General features: G+C 40.5%; 1 protein-coding gene across 2 annotated transcripts in view; it reads right to left on the bottom strand.

The window, feature by feature from the left end:
- Positions 1 to 1315: 1315 nt before the first annotated feature.
- LOC128660608 (uncharacterized) overlaps positions 1316 to 27856 on the bottom strand; it is a 559105-nt gene continuing 532564 nt past the window's right edge. For both annotated transcript variants that reach the window (XM_053714534.1, XM_053714535.1), the window contains one exon: positions 1316 to 2007. In XM_053714534.1, coding sequence (XP_053570509.1) covers positions 1940 to 2007 — 68 coding nt within the window. In that variant the 3' untranslated portion in view covers positions 1316 to 1939. The remainder of the gene's footprint in view (positions 2008 to 27856) is intronic.

Below are 27856 nucleotides of genomic sequence, written 5' to 3'. Positions count from 1 at the left end.
GTCAGAATCCTCCAACTGGATAGAGAATATAATATGAAATAAAGAAAAATCCAAACGGCACCTGACACCCACAATGGCAGAGGCACTCACCACCTCCTAGAACGAGACCCAAATTTTTCAGTCGCCACATGGTCAGGAATGCAGAAATGGAAGACCAGAGCGTAAACATGTCCAGTCACAAAGTGAACGTACAGTCCAAAAAAAGCATGCCCAACCAAGCATAAGGTTGCGTCACTTCCAAAGGCCCCTATGTTCTAAGCCAAGAGCACAGTTAACCCTACACATAAGCAGATTGAATCACATAACAAACATGATTAAAAAAATCCCTGTTCAATAATCCCCCTCGGGAGATATTAACCCTCGATTCCAAGATACCAAAGGAGCCTCACTGAGGCCCTATATATTATACTTAATAAGTCCGACAGGATAGTACCTTATAGGAAACAAATAAGATACAGTACATTCTGATGAAGTAACATGAAATGATATTACCGGAATCTACGCCATGGAACAAGAACACGGCCTTCAAGTGTGAAGAATAGTAGCAGCACCTCCGCCATGGACTTGAGAGAAGAAAGCAGGCAGCGAAGATTGACAACGCTGATTGGTTATGGAGCTGTTAATATGAGTCTGGATGGTTTCACAGAAAGACTCTCCCTGCATCTCCGGACTCTATCTTCTATCCAGGCTCTCAATGAGAGGCTCACAGGATTACTTAAAACTCCCGTCAATTGTCTCCATAAGAGACCAAACAAACTTCTGACACTTCTCTGCCAACCTCTTGGTACAAAAGGCAAAGAATGACTGGGGGATGAGGGGAGTGGGAGTAGTATTTAAGCCTTTGGCTGGGGTGTCTTTGCCTCCTCCTGGTGGCCAGGTTCTTATTTCCCAAAAGTAATGAATACAGCTGTGGACTCTTTCCATTTATGAAGAAAATATCCCTCAAGTTACATCCTCTTTGGGTGGTTGATAATCCCCAAATGAAAGACAATGTTCTATTCTTACCTTAATTATTCTTTCTACTCTGCAGTATTCAATTGCATTTCTGACTTTATTGTAATGTAATTGCCATTCTTTTTGTCATATTTTGAAGATTGTACGGTAGCATTTGATGACTCTAAGGTCTGCACTAATATGTATAAGGCATAAAAAAGGCTCAAGAAATATTTTGTTGTAGTAGACGGGGGTGTCCGGAACATGGTCATGAGAAAAAGAAACTAATGCTCTGCTACCTCTACAACTAGGAGTGCCATAGCAAAACGGCGGATCAGGCCGAAAGTAAGTAACAGCGAAAAATGGAAGCAGGCACTACAGATTAGTTAAAACATACCTTTATTGAAAAGTGGTTAAAACAAGCAGTGTTCCCAGGCAGAAGGCAGACACTAGTATGAGCAGTCTGACGCGTTTCGCGCCCCCTAGTGGCGCTTATTCATAGATTGAGGTGTACTAGCAAGAGTAGTCTATTTATACCTAAGTACAAATTAGTTTAACTCTTTGCATAATCACATTTGATTAAGAACAATAATAATTAAAAACAAGATATCTAATAGCATTGGAAAGTAGAAAGTAGTAGTAATGCCATAAAACTACTAACTGTTAAACAATTAATGGACAAACCAGCCTAATCAAATATTTAGAGATTTTGTACATTCAAACAATCAATATATATGCATTAGAGCCAAGTGACAGGATTGTTCTAAAAATTGAATAGCATACCTAGGTATTACAGGAGAAATTAAACCTAGTTTTTTTTTTAGGTTCTTTAGATTTTTTAGACCAAGAGCTGAGCTGACCAAGAAATGTTTTGTTGTAGATACACAAACAGAAACATACACTGTAATTTTATTCAACCATCAACACTATATTACATCGATTCAGATACCAATGCAGATCAGAAAATAAAGTTAAACGATATAGATTTAATTGTAGAATATCTTTTTCACATTGACGGCAACTGTTGCTTCAGAATTTCTGTTAATTCTTGTATGGAAGATTTAATTTCTTCTTCTGGATCAGAAAGAGAATAAAAATGTATTAAAGTATGCAACAGAAAAAGTATCAACATTTTCTTAGAAACATCAACGAGTTTTGATTAAAACAATTTCCAATTTAGACTCATTTCTTTTCTGTCAAATATAAAGCATATTGATCGCAATGAATTTAAATAACATACTAGAACTATGAACATTGGAAGATAAGGAGCAAGCAATTCTACCAGTGCTACAATCATATAATAGACTTATTTTGAAGAAAAAAAAAAAAAATCAATGCGCAAATGTTGGCGCACCACCATGGGTGTAGGAGCCAAATAAAATCTGGAGGGTGGGGAATAGCATTTTTAAGGGTATACTTATTCAGTAAACTTGGAATTGTCAGGAACAGCAAAATCTAAATCTATCTACACACAAACTCCCTCTCACTCTTACGCTCCGCCTCTCTTTCTCACTCTCCCCCCCTCTATCTCCTCTCTTACTCTCCCCCTCTCTAACACAATCTCCCGCCCTTTTTTTCTCACTCTTACTTCTCCCCCTCACTCACTCTCCTCTATCTCTCACACATTATTCTCTCTATCACATATTTCCTCCTCTCTTTTAAAGGGACAGTCTACACCAGAATTTTTATTGTTTTAAAAGATAAATAATCCCTTTATTACCCATTTCCCAGTTTTGCATAACCAACACAGTTATAATAATATACTTTTAACCTCTGTGATTATCTTGTATCTAAGCCTCTGCAAACTGCCCCTTTTTTCAGTTCTTTTGATAGACTTGCAGTCTAGCCAATCAGTGCCTGCTCCCAGATAACTTCACGTGCACGAGCACAGTGTTATCTATATGAAATATGTGAACTAACACCCTCTAGTGGTGAAAATTTGTTAAAATGCACTCTGAAAGAGGTGGGCTTCAAGGTCTAAGAAATTAGCATATGAACCTCCTAGGTTAAGCTTTCAACTAAGAATACCAAGAGAACAAAGCAAAATTGGTGATAAAAGTAAATTGGAAAATTGTTTAAAATTGCATGCTCTATCTGAATCATGAAAGTTTATTTTGGCCTAGACTGTCCCTTTAAACTATCCTTTATCCTACAGTCTCTCTTTCTCTCTCCAGGGCCGGGATGAGAATAAAAAGCAGCCTGGGAAAAATGAAAGACCAAACCTATATTCCGTCAAGTCCATAGAAAGCACACACAAACTATACAAATATATACATAATTTATTAAAGGGACATGGAAGTCAAAATTAGACTATATATGTAATTCATATACAATTTTAAATCACTCCTATTAGCAAATTTACTTTGTTCTTTTGGCATCCTTTGTTGAAATGCATATGTACATATTCCTCAGCAGCAATGCACTACTGGGAAATAGCTGGTGATTAGTGGATATACACATTTAAATCTTGTCATTGGCTCACCAGATGTGTTCAGATGTATTGTTGTATTGCTGATCTGGAGCTGTATTAAACCTTGTTTTTAATCCCTTTGCACGGTTAAAAACATAGTTATGTGTAATCAACAGCACAATAATAAAATGCTCTAACAAACTTTTGCATGCCAGGAGCTGTTGAATACCAGTCTGCTATAATAAATCAGTTAATATATATATCATTTTAGATGCTGTAAACAAATATTAGTACAGCCCTTATAAACATATTTGCCCACTTCGGAGCATAACTCCATTTTTTAAAAACAGAATTTATGCTTACCTGATAAATTTCTTTCTCTTGTAATGTATCGAGTCCACGGATTCATCCATACTTGTGGGATATTCTCCTTCCTAACAGGAAGTGGCTAAGAGAGCACCCACAGCAGAGCTGTCTATATAGCTCCTCCCTTAGCTCCACCCCCCCAGTCATTCGACCGAAGGCTGGGAAGAAAAAGGAGAAACTATAGGGTGCAGAGGTGACTGAAGTTTTTAAAATAGAACCTTTCTCCCACAAATAGCCTCAGAAGAAGCAAAAGTATCGAATTTGGAAAAAGTATGAAGTGAAGACCAAGTCGCCGCCTTACAAATCTGTTCAACAGAAGCCTCATTTTTAAAAGCCCATGTGGAAGCCACTGCTCTAGTAGAATGAGCAGTAATTCTTTCAGGAGGCTGCTGGCCAGCAGTCTCATAAGCCAAACGGATGATGCTTTTCAGCCAAAAGGAAAGAGAGGTAGCAGTCGCCTTCTGACCTCTCCTCTTACCAGAATAGATAACAAACAATGAAGGTGTTTGTCTGAAATCCTTAGTTGCTTGTAAATAGAACTTTCCGAAATTTTTACTCCCAAGTATTTTAATAATAGCCATGTGGGTAACAACCCCTGAAAGAAACCCAAAGGAACCTTCAAAGTGTCACAAAAAAACGATATTTTCAATAAAAACCGTTTGCCTTGAAAGTAGTGTCAACCAGCATAAACTAGCCCTGTCATGTAAGCTTGAAATTCCATACTTAGTCTTTGAATACAGCTTACCCTTCCCTCATGGGGATATTATCAGTCTTTTCTAGCATTATCACAGTCTTGTCTAGAAATAAATGACTGAACATACCTTATTGCAGCCTAACCTGCAAACCGTTCCCCCCCCTACTGAAGTTTTCTTGCACTCCTCAGTGCTTTGTGGGAACAGCAGTGGATTTTAGTTACAACATGCTAAAATCATCTTCCTCCCTGCAGAAATCTTCATCTCCTTTCTGCTAGAGAGTAAATAGTACACACCGGTACCATTTAAAATAAACTCTTGCTTGTAGAAAATAAAAACTTCATTTTTACTACCACATTCACTTTACCCTTCCGATTGCTTAGAGCCGGCAAAGAGAATGACTGGGGGGTGGAGCTAGAGGGGGAGCTATATGGAGAGCTCTGCTGTGTGCTCTCTTTGCCACTTCTTGTTGGGAAGGAGAATATCCCACAAGTAAAGGATGAATCCGTGGACTCGATACATCTTACAAGAGAAAACAAAAAAACAAATAGGTGGGGCCTCATGGACTCTAGCTACCATGAAAAACATAATTTATGCTTACCAGAGAAATTCCATTCCTTCCAGATAGGGAGAATCTACGGCTTCATTCCTTACTGTTGGGAAATACAACACATGGCCACCAGGAGGAGGCAAAGACATCCCAGCCAAAGGCTTAAATACCCCTTCCACTTCCTCGTAACCCCAGTCATTCTGCCCAGGGAACAAGGAAAGTAGAAGAAATATCAGGGCATAAATGGTGCCAGAAGAAAAATAAATAATAATAGTGAGCCGCCCTCAAATAGAGAAAACATGGGCGGGGGCCGTGGACTCTGCCTATCCAGAAGGAAAGGAATTTATCTGGTAAGCATAAATTATGTTTTCCTTCCTAAGATAGGGAGAGTCCACTGCTTCATTCCTTACTGTTGGGAAAACTGAATGAATAACGGGAAAGAACAAAAGAGGAGCGAAACCTATTATGAGGGCACCACAGCCTGCAAAATGTTTCTCCTGAAAGCTGCTTAAGCCGAAGCAAACACATCAAACTTGTAAAATGTAGAAAAGGTATGTAAGGAAGACCAGGTCGCTGCCTTACAAATCTGATCCATAGAGGCCTCGTTCTTAAAGGCCCAGGAGGAAGTCACTGCTCTAGTGGAATGAGCTGTTATCCCGCTGTCTTGTAAGCTAGGCAGATGACACTTCTCAACAAGTAAGATAGAGAAGTCCTAGTGGCCTTCTGCCCCTTACACCTCCCCGAATAGACAATAAATGAGGAAGATTGTCTAAAATCCTTGGTAGCCTGAAGATAAAACTTCAAGGCCCGAACCACATCCAAATTATGAAGCAAACGTTCCTTCGATGAAGAAGGATTAGGACAAGAGGAAGGAAAAACAATCTCTTGATTGATGTTGCGATCCGATACTACCTTAGGAAGAAAACCTAATTTAGTATGCAAAACTGCCTTATCTGCATGAAAAATAAGATAAGGGGACTCACATTGCAAAGCAGAAATTTCAGAGACTCTGCGTGCAGAGGCAATAGCCAACAAAAAGAGAACCTTCCAAGATAACAATTTAATGTCAACAGAATGCATAGGCAAAACCGAGCCTGTTGTAAAACATGAAGAACAAGATTTAAACTCCAAGGAGGAGCCCCAAATCTAAACACAGGTCTGATCCTAACCAGAGTCTTAAAGAACTGCACATCTGGAAGCTCAGCCAGTCTCTTGTTCAAAAGAACCGAAATCTGTCCCCTCAGGGAACTAGCCGAGAGATAATATCCTGGCAACCTTAACCTTGTGCCAGGAAAACCCACGCTCTTCACACCAGTACAAGTAGGTCCTCCACTTTTTATGGTAGATACGCCGCATAACTGGCTTATAAGCTTGACTAAGAGTATCAATAACATTCTCAGAAAGCGTTCAATCTCCACGCAGTCAGCCTCCAAGAATCTAGATTTTGATAAACAAAAAGACCTTGTATCAGCAGGTCTCAGTGACAAGGTAACTTCCATTGAGATGAGGACATACCCACCAGATCTGCAAACCACGATGGAGCAATCTGGATCAGTGATGCACTCTCCTGCTTGATGCGGGCCACTACACGAGGAAGAAGCGGTAATGGAGGAAAAAGATAGATGAGATTGAACCTCCAAGGCACTGCCAGTGCATCCAATAGCTCCGCTTGAGGATCCCCCGACCACAACCCGTACCTGGGTAACTTGGTATTGAGACGGGACGCCATGAGATCTATCTCCGGCGTCCCCAATTTGCTGCATATTTCTGCAAACACCTCGGGATGGGGAGACCATTCCCCTGGGTGAAAGGATTGCCTGCTGAGAAAATCCGCTTCCCAGTTGTCCACACCCGGAATGTGGATCACTGACAGTGAACCGCTGTGGGCCTCTGCCCACTCCAGAATGCTTCATCGCTAAGGAGCTTTTTGTCCCCCCCGATTGTCGATGTAGGTAACCAAGGTTATATTGTCTGATTGGAATCTGACAAACTGGGATGAACCAAGAAGGGGCCAGGCCTTCAAGGCATTGAAGATTGCCGTAGTTCCAAGATATTGATCGGAATGGGAGGACTCTTTCTGAGTCCACAGTCCCTGTGCCCTCCTGGCACCCCAAACATCTCCCCATCCGGATAGGCTTGTGTCCGAAGTCACAATCTCCCAGGATGGTCTTAAGAAGCACGTCCCTCGGGACAGATGATCTGGACAGAGCCACCAAGAGAGCAATTCTCTCGATTCTGTTGGAACAGATCTGAATGATCGCTGTTCCACTGTCTCAGAATACACAGTTGTAGAGATCTGAGACGGAATCTGGCAAAAGGAATGATGTCCATGCAGGACACCATGAGATCAATCACCTCCATACACTGAGCCACAGAGGGAGTTCCAGAGGGCAAGACAAGCTGAAGTTAGCTTGCAACGTCTCTGGTCTGTTAGAAATACAGGTATACCTCACTTTACAGCGCTTCACTTTACAGCGATTCGCTAATACAGCGCTCTGTGGGGCTGAAGTTCAGCCTCCAAGGATTTTGAAACAGTGCTGTAATCATTGTGAGATTGTAAGAAAAGTGACTGGCACCATTTTGTTATGCTTAGTTCACTCTGTTTACAGCATTACAGTGCAATCTATGTCTCAGTGCTATAGTCTGGCAAATTTTACTACAGTAATTGTCACTATTTTACAGGTACAGTATTTATTGAATACTAATTGAATACTGTGCTGTGCTAGTGTTAAACTAAACTTAGCACTACTGCACCCCTAATATATGTTAGTTCAAACATTTTTTAAAGTCTTTAAACACACTGGCAAGTGAATAAAAAGCTAAAACTGCCTTGTTTCACTTTAAGGCGGTTTTCACTTTACAGCGGGGCTCCGGTCCCTAACCCGCTGTATGAGCGGGGCATACCTGTATCCACATGGATATGGAGTCTATGATAGTACCCAGAAATTCCACTCTAGTACTTGGGATAAGAGAACTCTTTTCCAAGTTTATCTTCCAACCGTGTGATCGAAGAAGACTGAGAAGAGGCTCTGAATGGTCTTCCGCAAGACGAAAGGAAGGTGTCTGCACCAGAATATCGCCCAAATATGGAGCTACTGCAATACCTTGGGTTCTGTCAACGGCTAGAAGGGTCCCCAGAACCTTCGTAAAGATTCTTGGAGCAGTGGCTAGACCAAACGGAAGCGCAGTGAACTGGAAGTGCTGATCCGATAAAGCAAACCTCAGGAACTGAAAGTGTTCCCTGTGTATTGGAACATGAAGGTAAGCATCCTTCAGATCTATAGTGGTCATGAAATGTCCTTCCTGTACTATAGGAAGAATGGACCGTCTCCATCTTGAAAGAAGGGATGCTGAGAAACTTGTTCAAGCACTTTAGATCCAGAATCGGGCGGAAAGTTCCCTCCTTCTTTGGGACCACGAAAAGGTTTGAATAGAACCCCAAACCTCTTTCTTCGGTAGATACCAGGACAATAACTCCTAAGGAGGATAGATCCTGAACGCACCCTAGAAAGGCTTTCCTCTTTTCTGGTTTGGCAGACAGGTTCGAGAGTAGGAATCTGTCCCTTGGCAGACCCAAGGATCCTGAACGTCCCGGAACCAAACGTCTGAGAAAAAAAAGAGACAGTCTGCCCCCTACATGATCTGATCCCGGATCGGGGGCCACCTCTTCATGCCGACTTGTTCTCGGCAGGCTTCTTATTCTGTTTGGACTTATGCCAGGACTGTGCCGGCTTCCAAGTGCTCTTGGGTTGCTCTGGCATAGACGAGGATTGCTGTCATTCAGACTTGCCAGAACAAAAGGAACGAAAATTTGAAGATTGTCGGCCTTAGACTTGTTCTTCTTATCCTGCAGTAGGAAGGCACCCTTGCCTTCAGTAACCATAGAAATAATAGAATTCATATCGGCAGACCAAGACCAGAGCGCCCGTTGGTCTAGGACTGCAAAGCCAGAAGTCTTTGCATTTAGGCTAATAATCTGCATGATCGCATCACAGATAAAATAATAAGCAATTCTTAGAGCTCTAATTCTGTCTTGAATATCTTCGAGTGGAGACTCCACTTCGATAAGTTCAGACAGAGTCACACCAATAGGTAGCTGCTCCAGCAACCGCGGAAACTATCAGAGGAACTTTCCTGTCCGCATAGATCTATCTAATTTACAAATCTTAGGTTCTTCAAGCAGCGTAGCCTCTGGAACATCTACCGTAGACAAAACCTCCTTAAATAAGAACCGCAGGTGCTGAATCTTAAATCTAAAGAAAGGTTCCTCCTCTGTAGGAGGCTTAGATTCTGACCCAGAAAGTTCCCCCTCTGAGGCCACAGAGGTTAACTCGGATAACTGAGACATAAGAGCTAAATCCGAAGAATATTTAGATGACTCTGGGTCAGGAGAATTATGTTTAACCTTTATCTTTCGTTTGTTAGAGCTAGGTAAAGCACTTAGGGCCGCAGACACCGCCGTCTGTAACTGCGCGGCAAAGTCCGCAGGAAGAAGGCCCCCTCCGGATGGAGGATTAGATGTGCTATGGGGGACTGCATGTGGACTGGAAAATGTAGTAGGTCTACCGATCTCACGGGACACAGAGTCCTGAGATGTTGACGGCTCAGAGGGACTAATAGCGCTATCTGGCTTAGCAGGCTTGTCTCCCTTCTTAGACTTTAGAACAGTGTTAAGGCATATGGAACAAAATTTAGAGGGCGGGTAAACCACGGCACCCTCACAATATAAACAGGCATTATTATTTAGGATAGAAAAAGTACCTTCTAACGTGTCTGAGTCCTCCATAGCTTAGCTATATCCCAGAGAAACACAAATAAACAACACTTTATTATTATGGAAAAAAACGTCACCTTTATACCCCTAATGGCTGGGGCACTCACCACCTCCTAGACCAAGACAGCTAACAGGAATCGATCTCCACAGATGCAGACTGCAGCAGGAATGGAGGAAAGCATAGACCACACCTGGTCACATGGTGCGCAATACAGGACTTTCCCTGCTAATAGAAAAGGCGCAAACACTATTATAAGCTGTGCAACACCTTCAAAACGAAGTGAAACCTGTTTGTTCCAGCAAAAACACGCACAGTCTATTGAGCCTAATATAAAAAACTCACACATAAAGCAGCATATCGAACCCCAACTGTTCAATAATCTCCCCTGCAGAAGGATATTTAACCCTTGATCCTATTGAAGTATAAAGGAGCCACACTGTGACCCTGTATATAGTGTTGAAGGTGTAAAAATTTAAACAATTTTACCTCAAGGATCCATGCTGTGGAACAGAACACAGTCTCTGAAGTGTGACAGTCTTATAGCAGAGCTCCTGACATGGACTTGAGTGTAGAAAACGCAGGCAGTGAAACTCGTCAACACTGATTGCTTAGAAGCTGTTAGCGGTGGTCTGGATGGGATCGCAGAAAGACTCTGCCTGCATCTCCAGACCCTAACTTTCATCAATGCTCTCACTGAGAGGTTGACACGACTACTTAAAAACTTCGGTCCTATCTCAAAGGGCAGATACCCTTCATTCAGGACTCAAATCTTTGACAATTCTCTGCCACCTCCTTACGAGACGAAATGCAAAGAATGACTGGGGTTATGAGGAAGTGTGAGGGGTATTTAAGACTTTGGCTGGGGTGTCTTTGCCTCCGCCTGGTGGCCAGGTATTGTATTTCCCAACAGTAAGGAATGAAGCTGTGGACTCTCCCTATCTTAGGAAAGAAATGTATTGGGTTGTTTTCTTTCATTTAGGTTGCAAGAGTCCACAAGCTGTTAAGTATGTGATACAATATCCAAAGATGTTGAAGTCCACCAGTAACAAGAAAAAAGAGGGATTAAAATATAAACAGATTTTTTAGCTGAGAAATGAAATCCATAACCCAAAATAATGTCTTTTCTGAAAAAAAATAAAAAAAACATAATTTATGTAAGAACTTACATGATAAATTCATTTCTTTCATATTGGCAAGAGTCCATGAGCTAGTGATGTATGGGATATACAATCCTACCAGGAGGGGCAAAGTTTCCCAAACCTCAAAATGCCTATAAATACACCCCTCACCACACCCACAATTCAGTTTAACGAATAGCCAAGAAGTAGGGTGATAAAGAAAGGAGTAAAAAGCATCAACAAAGGAATTTGGAAATAATTGTGCTTTATATAAAAAAATCATAACCACCATAAAAAGAATGAGCCTCATGGACTTTTGCCAATATGAAAGAAATGAATAAATTATGTTTTCTTTCATGTAATTGGCAAGAGTCCACGAGCTAGTGACGTATTGGGATAGCAATACCCAAGATGTGGAACTCCACGCAAGAGTCATTAGAGAGGGAGGGATAAAATAAAGACAGCCATATTCCACTGAAAAAATTAATCCACAACTCAAAATATGAAAACTCATAAATGAAAAGAACAACTTAAAACATAAGCAGAAGAATCAAACTGAAACAGCTGCCTGAAGAACTTTTCTACCAAAAACTGCATCCGAAGAAACAAATACATCAAAACGGTAGAATTTAGTAAATGTATGCAAAGAAGACCAAGTTGCTGCTTTGCAAATCTGATCAACTTAAATGACCAGTCAATACAGTAGATTTGCATAATCAACAAATGCAAGATAACAAGACAATGCAATAGCACTTAGTCTGAACTGCAAATGAGTAGTAGATTTATTTTAAATAAATTGCAAAGTTATGTCTATTTCCACTCCCCCTGTATCATGTGACAGCCATCAGCCAATCACAAATGCATATACGAATATGCTGTGAACTCTTGCACAAGCTCAGTAGGATCAGGTGACTCAAAAAGTGTAAATATTAAAAGACTGTGCACATTTTGTTAATGGAAGTAAATTGGAAAGTTGTTTAAAATTGGATGCTGTATCTGAATAATGAAGTTTTATTTTGACTTGAGTGTCCCTTTTAGCTTCATTCTTAAAAGCCCCCAAAGTGGAGACTGATCTAGTAGAATGAGCTGTAATTCTCTGAGGCAGGGCTTGACCCGACTCCAAATAAGCTTGATGTATCAAAAGCTTTAACCACGAAGCCAAGGAAACAGCAGAAGACTTCTGACCTTTCCTAGAACCCGAAAAGATAACAAATAGACTAGAAGTCTTCCTGAAATCTTTAGTAGCTTCAACATAATATTTCAAAGCTCTTATCACATCCAAAGAATGTAAGGATCTCTCCAAAGAATTCTTAAGATTAGGACACAAGGAAGGGACAACAATTTCTCTATTAATGTTGTTAGAATTCACAACCTCAGGTAAGAATTTAAAAGAATTCCGCAAAACCACCTTATCCTGATGAAAAATCAGAAAAGGAGATTCACAAGAAAGAGCAGATAATTCAGAAACTCTTCTAGCAGAAGAGATGGCCAAAAGGAACAACACTTTCCAAGAAAGTAGTTTAATGTCCAAAGAATGCATAGGCTCAAAAGGAGGAGCCTGTAAGGCCTTCAAAACCAAATTAAGACTCCAAGGAGGTGAGATTGATTTAATGACAGGCTTGATACGAACCAAAGCCTGTACAAAACAGTGAATATCAGGAAGCTTAGCAATCTTGCTGTGAAATAAAACAGAAAGAGCAGAGATTTGTCCCTTCAAGGAACTTGCAGACAAACCCTTATCTAAACCATCCTGAAGAAACTGTAAAATTCTAGGAATTCTGAAAGAATGCCAAAAGAATTTATGAGAAGAACACCATGAAATATAAGTCTTCCAAACTTGATAATAAATAAACAGATTTACGAGCCTATAACATAGTATTAATCACTGAGTCAGAGAAACCTCTATGACTAAGCAATAGGCGTTCAATTTCCATACCTTCAAATTTAATGATTTGAGATACTGATGGAAAAACGGACCTTGAAACAGAAGGTACAGCCTTAATGGAAGTGGCCAAGGTTGGCAACTGGACATCTGAACAAGATCCGCATACCAAAACCTGTGAGGCCATGCTGGGGCCACCAGCAACACAAACGATTGCTCCATGATGATCTTGGCGATCACTCTTGGAAGAAGAACTAGAGGCGGGAAAATATAAGCAGGTTTATAGCACCAAGAAAGTGTCAACGCATCCACTGCTTCCGCCTGAGGATCCCTGGACAGGTACCTGGGAAGTTTCTTGTTTAGATGAGAAGCCATCAGATCTATTTCTGGAAGATCCCACATATGAACAATCTGAGAAAACACATCTGGATGGAGCGACCACTCCCCCGGATGTAAAATCTGACGGCTGAGATAATCCGCCTCCCAATTGTCTATACCTGGGATATGGACTGCAGAAATCAGACAGGAGCTGGATTCCGCCCAAGCAAGTATCCGAGATACTTCTTTCATAGCTTGGAGACTGCGAGTCCCACCCTGATGATTGACATATGCCACAGTTGTAATATTGTCTGTCTGAAAATAAATGAACAGTTCTCTCTTCAACAGAGGCCAAATCTGAAGAGCCCTGAAAAACACACGGAGTTCCAAAATATTGATTGGTAATCTAGCCTCTTGAGATTTCCAAACCCCTTGTGCTGTTAGAGATCCCCAAACAGCTCCCCAACCTGAAAGACTCGCATCTGTTGTGATCACAGTCCACATTGGATGAACAAAAGAGGCCCCTTGAACTATACGATGGTGATCTAACCACCAAGTCAGAGATGGTCGAACATTGGGATTTAAGGATATTAATTGTGATATCCTTGTATAATCCCTGCACCATTGGTTCAGCATACAAAGCTGAAGAGGTCTCATGTGAAAACGAGCAAAGGGGATCGCGTCCGATGCTGCAGTCATGAGACCTAAAACTTCCATGCACATAGCTTCTGAAGGGAATGACTGAGACTGAAGGTTTCGACAGGCTGCAACCAATTTTAAACATCTCTTGTCTGTTAGAGACAGAATCATGGACACTGAATCTATATGGAAACCTAAAAAGGTGACCCTTGTCTGAGGAATCAAAGAACTTTTTGGTAAATTGATCCTCCAACCATGTTTTCGAAGAAACAACACTAGTTGATTCATGTGAGATTCTGCAGAACATAAAGACTGAGCTAGTACCAAGATATCGTCCAAATAAGGAAACACCGCAATACCACGCTCTCTGATTACAGAGAGTAGGGCACCGAGAACCTTTGAAAATATTCTTGGAGCTGTCGCTAGGCCAAAAGGAAGAGCGACAAATTGGTAATGCTTGTCTAGAAAAGAGAATCTCAGAAACTGATAATGATCTGGATGAATCGGAATATGAAGATATGCATCCTGTAAGTCTATTGTGGACATATAATGCCCTTGCTGAACAAAAGGCAGAATAGTCCTTATAGTCAACATTTTGAAAATTGGTACTCTTACATATTGATTCAAAATCTTTAGATCCAGAACTGGTCTGAATTAATTTTCTTTCTTTGGGACAATGAATAGATTTGAATAAAACCCCAGACCCTGTACCTGAAACGGAACTGGCATGATTACCCCTGAAAACTCCAGATCTGAAACAAAAATCAAAAATGGCATCACAAATAAAATGATTAGCATGTTGAAGCAAGCGAACAATGCTAGACAAATCCGAATTCAATCCTTATTGCGCTAAATTTTCCAACCAAAAAGTTGATGCAGTTGCAACATCAGCCAAAGAAATTGCAGGCATGAGAAGATGACCCAAATACAAATAGGCTTTCCTTAGATAAGATTCAAGTTTCCTATCTAAAGGATCTTTAAAAGAAGTACTGTCTTCCATAGGAATAGTAGTACGTTTTGCAAGAATAGAGATAGCCCCATCAACTTTGGGGATCTTTTCCCAAAATTCCAATGTAACTGCTGGCAAAGGATACAAATTTTTAAATCTTTAAGAAGGAATAAAAGAAGTACCAGGCCTATTCCATTCCTTAGAAATCATATCAGAAATAGCATCAGGAACTGGAAAAACCTCTGGAGTAACCACAGGAGGTTTATAAACAGAATTAAACATTTACTAGTTTTAATATCAAGAGAACTAGTTTCCTCAATATCCAATGTAATCAACACTTCTTTTAACAAAGAACAGATATACTCCATTTTAAATAAATAAGTAGATTTGTCAGTGTCAATATCTGAGGAAGGATCTTCTGAATCAGATAGATCCTCATCAGAGGAGGATAATTCAGTATGTTGTCGGTCATTTGAAATTTCATCAACTTTATGAGAAGTTTTTAAAGACCTTTTACGTTTATTAGAAGGCAGGATGACAGACAAAGCCTTCTGAATAGAATCAGAAATTCACAGGTATATCTTGTATATTAGATGTTGAAGGAACAGCAACAGGCAATGTACTATTAATGATGGACACATTCTCTGCATGTAAAAGTTTATCATGACAACTATTACAAACCACAGCTGGAGATATAATCTCCACAAGTTTACAACAAATGCACTTAGCTTTGGTAGAACTTATCGGGCAGCAGGGTTCCAACAGTGATTTCTGAGACAGGATCAGATTGAGACATCTTGCAAATGTAAGAGAAAAAACAACATATAAAGAAAAAATGATCAATTTCCTTATATGGCAGTTTCAGGAATGGGGAAAAAACAGCATAGCCCTCTGATAGAGAAAAAAAGGCAAGAGGCATATAGGAATGGGGTTCTAAATAATGAAAACATTTGGCGCCAAGTATGACGCACAACAGAAACAGAATTTTTTTTTTGGCGCTAACAACATGTGGAAATGCAACACTTGCGTCATTGAAGACGCAACCTTGTGAAAGGACTCGGCGTCAACTACGACGCCGGAAGTGACAAATTTGCGTCATCGAACGTAACTTCGCGCCAAAAAAATCTTGCGCCAAAAATGACACAATATAGTTTGGCATTTTGCGCCCTTGCGAGTCTTCTGCCCGCGAATTTAAAATGACAGTCAATTGAAAAAAAGACTATACCACAGGTAAGAAATACATTTTCCTAAAAAATGCATTTCCCAGATATGAAACTGACAGTCTGCAAAAAGAAATATACTGAAAACCGGAATCATGGCAAATATAAGTACAATACATATATTTAGAACTTTATATAAATACATAAAGTGCCAAGCCGTAGCTGAGAGTGTCTTAAGCAATGAAAACATACTTACCAAAAGACACCCATCCACATATAGCAGATACGGATCAGCCTGCAGCGTTCCTGTGTCAGCACCTCCGCTGCTACTCCTTGCCAGCTCTGACCACCTCTCCGGTAAACAGTACTGCAACCACGCTCAATTGTAAGTACAGGTCTTACAAACATCCTAAAACCTTGTAGCTACTCCTTTTTGGATTCCTATTTAATAATTATTGCCTGTTGTTTCTTTCTGACCAGGAGTGACAGTTTCTGTTATTCTTTTATTCTGTCCCCATGTGAACGTTATTTGCTATGTGAGTAGTCATGATCCACAATCCTTATTTATACGTAGCAATTGTTACCAACTTTAACACATTGTGGCCTGTAGGGAATTTCTGTGCTGAACCACCACTTAAATTCATTATTAATTTGTTAATAGATTAAAAGCTACGGACATATACTTCATATTCCTCCATAATATATCAGTATCTGAAAATAGCTACACCATAATACTATATTATAGTTTAAATAACAGATGCCTAAAACTAGTATATACAAAATATGTATACATTTCTCTTTACTCTGCAAAAACAGATCTAAACAAGAACCTGACAATTACATAAGTTGACTCACAAGAGAGCAGATAATTCAGAAACTCTTCTAGCAGAAGAGATAGTCATAAGAAACATCACTTTCCAAGAAATTAGTGTAATGTCCAATTTATGCATAAGCTCAAAAGGAGGAGACTGTAAATATTTGAATACTAGGTTAAGACTCCAAGGAAGAGAAATAGACCTAATAACAGGTTTAGTCTGGATTAAAGCCTGAACAAAACAGTAAACATCAGGATGATTAGCAATTTTCCTATGAAACAATACAGAAAGGGCAAAAAATTGTCCTTTCAGAGAACAGACAGATACACCTTCATGTAAACCATTCTGTAGAAATTGAAGACTCCTAGCAATTCTAAAAGAATGTCAGAAATAATCATGGGTAGTACACCACAAAATGTAAGTTTCCCAAACTTTGTTATAGATCTTTCTAGAAAAAGATTTTCAGACCTGAATTATAGTGTTAATCATAGAGTCAGAGAATCCTCTATGACTGAGAACTAAGCATTACATTTCCACGTCATTAAGTTGAGAGATTTTAGATCTGGATGGAAAAAGGGACCTGGAGACAGAAAGTCTGGTCCTTTGAGGAAGAGGCCACGGCAGGCAACTGGACATTCGGAACCAGATCCGCATACCAAATCCTGTGGGGCCATGCTGGGGCTATCAGGATTAAAATTACTTTTCCATTTTTATTTTGGAATTCACTCTGGGAAGCAGAACCAGAGGGGGGGGGGGATATATAAGCAGACTGATAAGACCAGGGAACTGCTAGAGCATCCAACACGTCTGCCTAAGGATCCCTGGACCGTGCAAGGTACCTGGGAAGTTTGTTGTTCAAATGAGAGGCCATCAGATCTATTTCTTGTAGGCCCCATAGTTGTACAATCAGATAGAACACATCTTGGTGGAGAGACCACTCTCCTGGATGTAGGGACTGATGACTGAGGTAATCTGTAAATCAGTTGTCTACAACTGAGATGTGAATTGAGTGATGAGGCAGGAATTTATTTCTGCCCAAGAAAGGATTTGGGATACCTTTATCATGGCTAGGGAACTTCTTGTTCCCCCTTGATGATTGATATAAGCTACTGCCATAATATTTTCTATCTGAAAACGGAGATAAGGTTCCCTTATCAATAGAGGCTAAGCCTGAAGGGCCCTGAAGAGAGCACAGAGTTCCAAAATATTGATTGGTAACCCTGCCTCTCGAGGATTCAAACCCCTTGTGCTGTCAGAGACCCCCAGACAGCTCCCCAACCTAAAACACTTGAATCTGTGGTGATCACAGACTAGGTAGGACGAGCAAAAGAAGCCCCCTGAATAATAGATTGGTGATTTAGCCACCAAGTCAGAGATAGGTGCGTGTTGGGATCTAAGAATATCTGTTGGGATATCCGAGTATAATCCTTGCACCATTGGAGCAGCATACAAAGCAGAAGTCGTCTCATACGAAATCTAGCAAATGGAATTGCGTTCAAAGCTGCAATAATGAGGCCTAGTACTTCCATAGACAGAGTCACTGAAGGGAATGAGAGACTGAAGGTTCAGACAAGCTGAAATCAATTTTATTTGTCTATTTTCTGTCACGGAAAAAGTCATGGGCACAATCTATCTGTTAACCTAAAAAGTTGGCCTTTGTCTGAGGAAATAATTAACTCTTTTGTAAATTGATCCTCCAACCATGTCTTTGAAGAAACAACAACAGTTGTTTCATGTGAAATTCTGCTAAATGAAAAGATTGAGCTAGTACCAAAATATCGTCTAGTTAAGGAAATACCACAATACCCTGAACTCTGATTACAGATAAAAGGGCACTGAGAACCTTGGTAAATATTCTTGGAGTTGTAGATAGACCAATCAACTGATAATGCTTTTCCAGAAAAGAGAACCTCAGGAACTGGTAATGTTCTGGGTGAATTGGGATATGAAGGTAAGCATCCGGTAAATCTATTGTGGACATAAAGTGACCTTGTTGAACAAAAGGCAGATTAGTCCTTATAGTTTACATTTTAAAAGATGTAATTCTTACAAATTTGTTTAGAGTTTTAAGATCCAGAATTGGTCTGAAATAATTTTCCTTCTTTGGTACAATGAGTCTGAGCTTTAATAGGATGTTTTGGAATATGGGAGAGAAAAAAACCTTCCTGTAGAAGGTTGTATTCTGAATCCAATGTGATATCCCTGAGAAATGTTTTGAATCCAGGGATTTTGGACAAATTGTAACCAAGCTTTCTAAAAAAGGTTTAATCTGCCCCATACCAGTAATACTGGGTTGGGGGAAATACCTTCATGAGGTCTTAGAGGCTGGATGAGGTTTTTTATTCTGCTTGGATTTATTCCAATTTGAAGAGGGTCTCCAGAATGAGCCAGAGGGTTTACGGGAGGATTCAGTTTTCTGTTCTTTGTTCCGAAAATGATTGGGAGCTTTAAATTTCCCTTTGTCCTGGAGAAGGAAAACTACCTTACCTCCAGTAATAGTAGAAATATTAGAATCCAGTTGAGACCCAAACAATTTCTTTCCTTGGAAAGAAAGAGATAGTAATCTAGTTCAAATACCATACCAGCATTCCATGATTTAAGCTATAAAGCTCTTTTGGTAAGGATAGCCAAATACATATTTTTGATGTTAATTTTCATGATATCAAATACTGCAGCGCAAATAAAATTATTTGCATATTGAAGTAAATTCAAGAGATTAGAACATTTAGGGTCAGAGGACAACTGCTGAGCAAGACTGGATAACCAGAAAGTAGAAGCAGCAGCCACGTCAGCAATAGGTATAGCCAGTCTAAGAATATAACCAGTATGTAAATATGCCCTTCTTAGATAAGATTCAAGTTTTCTATCTAAAGGGTCTTTAAAAGAAGTACTGTCTTCTAGAGGAATAGTGTAATGCTCGTGGGATATTTCCCTATCAGACCAAACTTGGCCACTAGTCTTCTTATCCCAGCGTCAAGTGGAAGGATAAGGAAATATCCCAGAACAAAGTGATAGGTAAGAAATGAGGTAAGCAGTACTCACTGTAGACAGGGCAGTTCTTCACGGCAGTAAGGGTAAGGCTGAGAATGGTCAGAGACAAGCAGAGTCCAGCAACAATTAGGCAATCCAAGATTTCAGCAGTTCAGGGGTTAAACAAGAGAATAGTCAGAGGCAAGCAGAGTTCAGCAATAATTAGGCCATCCAAGATATCAGCAGTTCATGGGTTAAGCAAGAGAGTAGTCAGAGGCAAGCAGAGTTCATAAAAAATTAGGCAAAATATCAGCAGTAAATAAGCACCCAGGAAAACACAGAATAAATCCTATACTTGGGCAACGAATGCAAGCAACAGCAGTACTTACATAGGGGTAGATTTGCGCCAGGGAGGGCACACAACTGCAATTAGGACTGGCATCAGAGAGACTTGTTGTGCGGCAATGACGTCATCACTGTGCGTCAGAAGCAATCGCCGTATTTATGGCAACGTCCATGACAACTGAAGGTAGCGGCCGGAACAGGAGCGGCATAACAAATAGTGTTGCAGTTAGCCAGAGTGGAAATGGCCCCATCAACTTTGGGAACCGTTTTTTCATAACTCCAAGTTAGCAGCAGGTAAAGGATATAGGGCTAGATTAAAAGTGAGGCGCAAATGATTGTGCTAGCATTATCGAGATCGTTTACGCCCCCTTCCCATTGAGCTTGTAAATCAAGATAAGCGAAATTGTGATTTATGCTACTGTAATGTCTGCAAAGAAACATTTGTTTTTATTCCTCATGCATATAGTGTTCCTACGTATATGAATAGTTTAAAAGGTGTGATTTGAGACAGACCACAACTGTAAAGCTTAAATATGTTGGTAGATGTTGCTGAACATTGGTATTGGAACTGATTAACTTGTTTATTCCTATACCAGTGAGGAATACAATAATATATGTTAGAAAACACACACACAACCCCTATAGATAGGAGTATGGTGGGACCGGAGTATCAAAAGGTGTGCGTGAGTTAAAAACAAAGTAGAGAATAAACTGCAGTATAGAAGTAGTTGTGCACTAAGATAAGTTTGAAAATCAATTGAAGGCTTACGGATGCCAAACAGAGGAAGAAGCGGCAGTGACAGAGGAAGCCAAATATGCTGAGCGTCACTGAGAGGAGAAGGCGTCTTCCGATGACGATTGCAGCAATGCTTGTATACAGCAGACAACTGATCAGTGCTGAGCAAGTATAAAGGATTGCGGCTGAGGATGACATCACCTGCTGAGCTGCGGAGTTGAAGTAAAAGTTGCGGCCGGTGTTGACAGCAAAAGTCCGGACAGGCAGGATGGATAACAACAGGTATAACACTTCCAGGGAATACCTTACCAGCGAATATTCAAACAGTAGACGGGAAAGGCTTGGAAGGAATAATCCACATAGAGTAGATGTCAGATAAGAGAGACAGTCACACTACGACAATTCATCACCAAGCAATGCTTGAGTGAAATAGGCTGCTATTTATTGGTCAAAAAGTAATGTGAGAATAACACCCACTTAAAGGCACATAACTTAAAGCAACAGATGTTACAGCTACACTCTTTAAAGCGATCTCAGAGCTGTGGTTAGCTGTTTTCCGAAACAAAAAAGTTGTAGAAAGTACTTCAAAAATACATTACAAGGTGCAGTTACACTCATATTAACACTGTCAAATAAAAATTATTTTTTAATATTTAAAAAAAATATTACACACAAAAGTTATACATGTTCAAAGATATGAGATCTTGGGTGTTTAAAAAAAAAAAAAGCACAAAAGGACTTTTGCTAAATATATATATATATATATATATATATATATATATATATATATATATATATATATATAAAGACATAAATATATATGTATACACATTTAGACAAATCTAGAGAAATTTTTGTGATGGTAAAAACGCGTTTTACAGCACCACTTTTGATCTAGCCCATAGTTTTTTTTAACCTGGAAAAAGGGTTAAAAAAAAAAAGACACCTGGTTTAGACCATTCTTTACCAATCATATCAGAGACAACATCAAGTATAGGGAAAATCTCAGGGAGATTGACAACAGTTTTACATACGGAGTTCAAACAATTACAGGGTTTATCATTAGAAGGTTTAGCTTCTTCAATCCCTAAAGTCACTAAGACTTCCTTCAAAAGAGAATAAATATGTTCAATTTTAAAGAAAAAGGAGGAATTATCAGGTTCTACATCCGATGTGGGAGCCTCACTGTTAGAGGAATACTCCTCATTCAAAGATACTTTAGTATTTTGTAGGTCAGTACTTTTTACTATACATATTACTAGTAGAAGGTAAAATTTGAACTGACATTCTTGCTTTTTTAAAGGTGGTAAGGTGGTAGTGCAGCCAGGGCCTTTGTAATGGCAGTGGCAATAAACTTTTTCATTGCAGGAGGTACGCCATCTGCATCCATCTGTGAGGAGACAGTAGGTGCATTAGTGCACATAGAAACATCATTTGATTGATCGGTATGCAATAAAAAATCTAAGAATGAGCCACATAAATGAGCTGAAGAAGCTACTTCAGTTGTTTTACAATAAGCACATTTAGCTTTGGTATAAAGGTGTTCAACCGACTCAGTTCCTATGGTAACTTTATGGACAGATTGGTGCTGCTCCATTATGGCAAAAAAAATGTTAAAAATAAGATGTAATACTTACTATTATTACCCCCTTAAGGCAAGTTTTTTGAGGAAAAGAAAAAATATGCCCCCTTTATATAGCGCTGCAAGGACGTTAAAGCGCTAAGCAAATGAAGTCTAGGAAAGCAGGTAATGTCAGTTGGCGCAATTTGAAATGCAAAATTTATAGAAAAAAAAGCCTGCTAAAAGGCGCATCTTTGCTTTGATGCATCATCGTGCTTGATACCGATGCGCCAACAGAGACGCATGAAAGAAAAAATGTTTATTATGGTGCAAAAATATAAATAATGCTTACCTGATAATTTCATTTCCTTCTGTATGAGGAGAGTCCACAGCATCATTCCTTACTGTTGGGAAATACTGAACCTGGCTACCAGGAAGAGGCAAAGACACCCCGGCCAAAGGCTTAGACACCCCCACTACTTCCCTCATATCCCAGTCATTCTGCCAAGTGAACAAGGAACAGTAGAAGAAATATCAGGGTATAAATGGTGCCGGAAGAGAAAAACAAATTTTGGTCCACCTATCAGAGTATATGGGTGGGGGCCGTAGACTCTCCTCATACAGAAGGAAATGAAATTATCAGGTAAGCATAATTTATGTCCACGGCATCATTCCTTACTGTTGGGAAAACTATACCCAAGCTCTAGAGAACACTGAATGATAACGGGAGGGTTAAAGTAAAGGTGGACCTTAAATCTGAAGGCACCACAGCCTGTAAAACCTTTCTCCTAAAAGTTGCTTCAGCCGAAGCAAAAACGTAAAATTTGTAGAAATTTGAAAAAGTATGTAAGGAGGACCAGGTAGCCGCTTTACAAATCTGATCCATAGAGGCCTCATTCTTAAAGGCCCAAGAGGAAGCCAACGCTCTAGTGGAATGAGCCGTATTTCTCTGAGGAGGTCTAAGTCCTGCTGACTCGTAACCTAAGCGTATAAGCCTCCTCAACCAAAAAGATAAGGAAGTTGAAGAGGCCTTGAGTCACTTACGCTTCCCAGAGTAGATAAAAAACAAGGAAGAAGTTTGTCTAAAATCCTTAGTAGCTTTAAGATAAAACTTCAAAGCTCGAACCACATCCAGATTATGAAGTAAACGTTCCTTCGAAGGAGGAGGATTAGGACACAAGGAAGAAACCACAATCTCCTGATTGATGATACGATCAGACACCACCTTAGGAAGAAAACCCAAGCGGGTATGTAGGACAGCCTTATCCGTGTGAAACACCAGATAAGGAGGCTCCCGTTGCAAGGCTGGCATTTCAGAAACTCTGTGTGCAGACGCAATAGCCAATAGAAAAAGAACCTTCCAGGACAACAATTTAATGTCAACCGAATGCATAGGCTCACACGGAGCCCGTTGCAAAAACTTAAGAACAAGATTCAAACTCCAAGGTGGAGCGTTAGATCTAAACACAGGTCTGATCCTGATCAGAGCCTTAATGAAGGATAACACGTCAGTAAGCTCTGCGAGTCTCTTGTGCAGCAAAACAGAAAATCTGTCCCCTCAGTGAACTGGAAGAAAGGCCCTTCTCCAGACCCTCCTGGAGAAAGGAAAGAATACTGGCAGCCTTGACCTTATGCCAGGCAAAGCCATGCTCTTCACACCAGAATAAGTAAGCTCTCCACACCTTATGATAGATGCGACGAGTAACAGACTTGCGAGCCTGAATGAGTGTGTCAATAACCCTCTCAGAGAAACCTCTCTTGGCTAAGACTAAGTGTTAAATCTCCACAAAGTCAGCCTCAGAGAATCTAGATTTTGATGAACAAAAGGACCCTGTTCCAGCAGATCCCTGCGACAAGGTAACTTCCACGGAGGAGATGAGGACATCCCTACCAGATCCGCGAACCACATCCTTTGCCGCCACGATGGAGCAATCAGTATCACTGATGCCTGCTTGATGCGGGCCACTACACGAAGGGAGAAGTGGTAACGGTGGAAAAATGTAAATTAGATAAACCGAGCCACAGAGGGCCTTAAGGAGGTCTGGAGGGCAAGACAAGCGGAAGTTAGCTTGTAACGTTTCTGGTCTGTAAGAAATATCCTCATGGATATGGAGTCTGTTATAGTACCCAGGAATTCCACCCTGGTACTGGGAATAAGAGAACTCTTTTCTAAGTATATCTTCTATCCATGAGATTGAAGAAGAGATAGAAGGGCTTTCGAATGGTGACGACATGACAGTGCTTTAACCAGAATATAGTCCAAGTATGGCGCTACTGCTATACCTCTGGTTCTGTCCATTGCGAGCAGAGCCCCTAGAACCATCGTAAAGACTCTTTGAGCAGTAGCTAGACTAAATAGAAATGCTATAAACTGGAAGTGCTGGTCCAGGAATGCAAATCTTAGCAACTCGAAGTGTTCCTTGTGTATTGGAACGTGAAGGTAAGCATCCTTCAGGTGTATCGTGGTCATGAACGGTCCTTCCTGAATTAAGGCAAGGATGGACCTAATTGTCTCCATCTTGAACGAGGGGACAGAAAGGAATTTGTTTAAACACTTTAGGTCCAGAATTGGGCGGAAAGTTCCCTCCTTTTTTGGGACCATAAAAAGGTTTGAATAGTATCCCAGACCTCTTTCTGCAAAAGGTACCGAGACAATGACTCCCAGGGACGAGAGATCCCTCACGCACCCCAGAAAGGCTTCTCTCTTTTCCGGCCTTGAAGACCGGTTTGACAATAGGAATGAGTCTTGAAACCTATCATGTAACCCTGAGTGATGACCTCCAGGACCCACGGGTCTTGCACGTCTCCAAACCAAGCGACCGAAAAGAGCGACAGTCTGCCCCCTACACGATCCAAAGCCGGATTGGGGGCCGACCCTTCATGCAGACTTTGACTCGGCAGGGTTCTTGCTCTGCTTGGATTTATTCCAGGACTGGGCCTGCTTCCAAGTCCCCTTGGATTGCTCTGGCTTTTTTTGGAGGGTTGCTGACTTTGGGATTTATCCGAACGAAAGGAACGAAAATTAGGACCTTGTTTCTTAGGTTTGTTCTTCTTATCCTGCGGTAAAAAGGCATCTTTGCCCCCAGTGACCGTGGAGATAATTGAGTCCAGGCCTGGACCAAATAGAATCTTTCCCTTAAATGTGAGGGAAAGAAGTCTTGACTTCGAAGTCATGTCCGTAGACCAGGACTTTAGCCAGAGTGCTGCCGGTTGAAACAAATATCCTGTATGTTGAAACCTCTTTCTGTAGGATATATAGGATTAGCGCCAAAGACAAGGGGACCTAGCTGTCACTGATGATTAACCCCTTCAAAGATAATCTAAATGAGTGATGCAAAGTGTAAGTGAGTGACAGTGCTATGGAGCACAGGTCGAAGATATTTTTATATATTTGTTATAATGTTAAATGATGTTTGATTAATATAAATCTGTGATGATATATGGAAGCAAATTTATGTGTGCTAGCGATAGAGAAATATATAAATGACACTCCAGTGCAGTCAAATAGATAAACTTTACTAAAAATAGCATATATTTAAAAAACATATATTTTAAAAAACATACATAAGGGATGTCTCTCTTAAAATATAAAAACAATGTAGCTAAAATGCCTACTTTAGGGAAAGGTGGCCAAGATTGCACACCTCTAAGAGAACACTCATCTCAAATTGCTTGTTAAACAACAGAGAAGAAATTGGTACAAGTCCCAGTGGTGTCCAAATAACGTAGGGAGCTGGATATTAGGCAGTCTATGTTGGTGTTAATATAGTTAATAACGTACCTTATTGATGCAGTGTTTCCTTTAAATAGCGTTACGTTATGCTTTTAACGAAAAAACACAGGTAATATACAGATACCTTAGATTAAGGTGGTTTTTCTTCACTGCTTCCAAGCATGGATCTTTCTGGTCTGTGCGCTTCTCTGTTTTTGCTTTCTTAACAGAGTTTCAATTTTCTTATCCATGGACTCTTTAAAAGACAAACTATCCTCAAGCGTGATAGTAGTATGTTTAGCAAGCGTGGAGATAGCGCCATCCACCTTAGGAGTCCAGGACCAGGATTTTTTTTTTTTTAAAGGAAGAAGAAGGGGAAAATGAAGAACCAATTCTTTCCCATTCATTCTTAATAATGTTCACCATCTTTACAGGAACCGGCAAAGTTTGTGGTACAACCCTGTCCTCGGAGACCTTATGTAATTTAGGAATCAAAAGTTCCTCAGGCAATTTAGGCTCTGGAACCTCTAACGTAGCTAAAATTACCTTCAGTAGAAAGCGTAAATGCTCAACCCTAAATCTAAAGGCTGGTTCCTTCACAGCTGGAGGCCTAGAGGCAGCAAATTCCAACCCAGAAAGAGCACCCTATGAAGTATCAGAGGCGCCTTCATTATCGGTTAATCTTGTATCAGATAAATCCAATAAACTAGCAGATGACCCCTGGGAAAGATAGCAATATTTAACCTTTAGCTTGCACTTAGCAGGGCGAGGTAAAGCACTAAAGCCCACAGACACTGCCATTTGTAACTGCTCAGTAAAGTCTGGCGGTAAAAGGGCCCCTCCAGATGGAGGATTAGGAGTGCTACGGGAAGCTGCATGCGTATTAGGAGATGACTGTAGGGTGCGCACCTCATGGGACTGAGACTCCTCAGAGGTGGACGGCTCAGTGGTATCAAATATATAAACTTTCTAAGATAAGATAACCTTATCAAGGCATGTGGAACATAATTGAGTAAGCAGGTATACCGTGGCCTCCTCACAACATAAACCGGTATTAGATTTAGGTAGAGAGGGAGTACCCTCTAACGCATCAGAATCCTCCATAGCTTGCGCTTAATAAAGCAGACTATAGATAATAAGAAAAAAACGGCACCTTTATACCCCCAATGGCTGGGGCACGCACCACTTCCTATGATCCAGGCCAAACAGAGAAACTGCTTCTTCTCCGCTAAACTGCACGGTCAAGAAACAGCAAATTAGTGTAACCACACCCAGTTACATGGTGCGCAAAGCAGGACCGCCCCTTACAGACTGCGCAGCTTCTAAAAACTAAAGTAAAACCTGTACGTTCTAACTGCCTGAGCCTCATCTCACACATGTCACAGCATAATCATAATAAAAGAAATTATGTGATTAATTCCCCCTGTTCAATAACCCCCCTCCGGAGACATTAATCCTTGATTCCATACAGATAAAAGGAGCCACACTGTGACCCTTTCTTCTTGCGTTATCATGTGTGTTTAAAAAATTAAACAATCTTACCGGAATCTATGCCGTGGAACAGAAACACAGCCTCTCAAGTTTGACAGTTTTGTAGCATCCCTCCTGACATGGACTTGAGTGATGGAAGCAGGCAGTGAAACTCGTCAACACTGATTGGTTAGGAGCTGTTAATACAAGTCTGGATGGATCGCAGAAAGACTCTCCCTGCATCTCCAGATTCTAACATCCGTCAATGCTTTCACTGAGAGGCTGACAAGACTACTTAAAACTCCAGTCCCATTTCGAAGGGCAGATACCCTTCATAAGGAAGTACTCCAAATCTTCTGACACTTCTCTGCCAACCTCTTGTGACGAAAGGCAAAGAATGATGGGATATGAGGGAAGTAAGGGTAGTATTTAAGCCTTTGGCTGGGGTGTCTTTG

This window comes from Bombina bombina, chromosome 5 (genome assembly GCF_027579735.1).
Source record: "Bombina bombina isolate aBomBom1 chromosome 5, aBomBom1.pri, whole genome shotgun sequence".
NCBI classification, from domain to species: domain Eukaryota; kingdom Metazoa; phylum Chordata; class Amphibia; order Anura; family Bombinatoridae; genus Bombina; species Bombina bombina.
The sequence above is the reverse complement of the archived record's forward strand: the minus strand, read 5'-3'. Positions and strand labels throughout refer to the sequence as shown.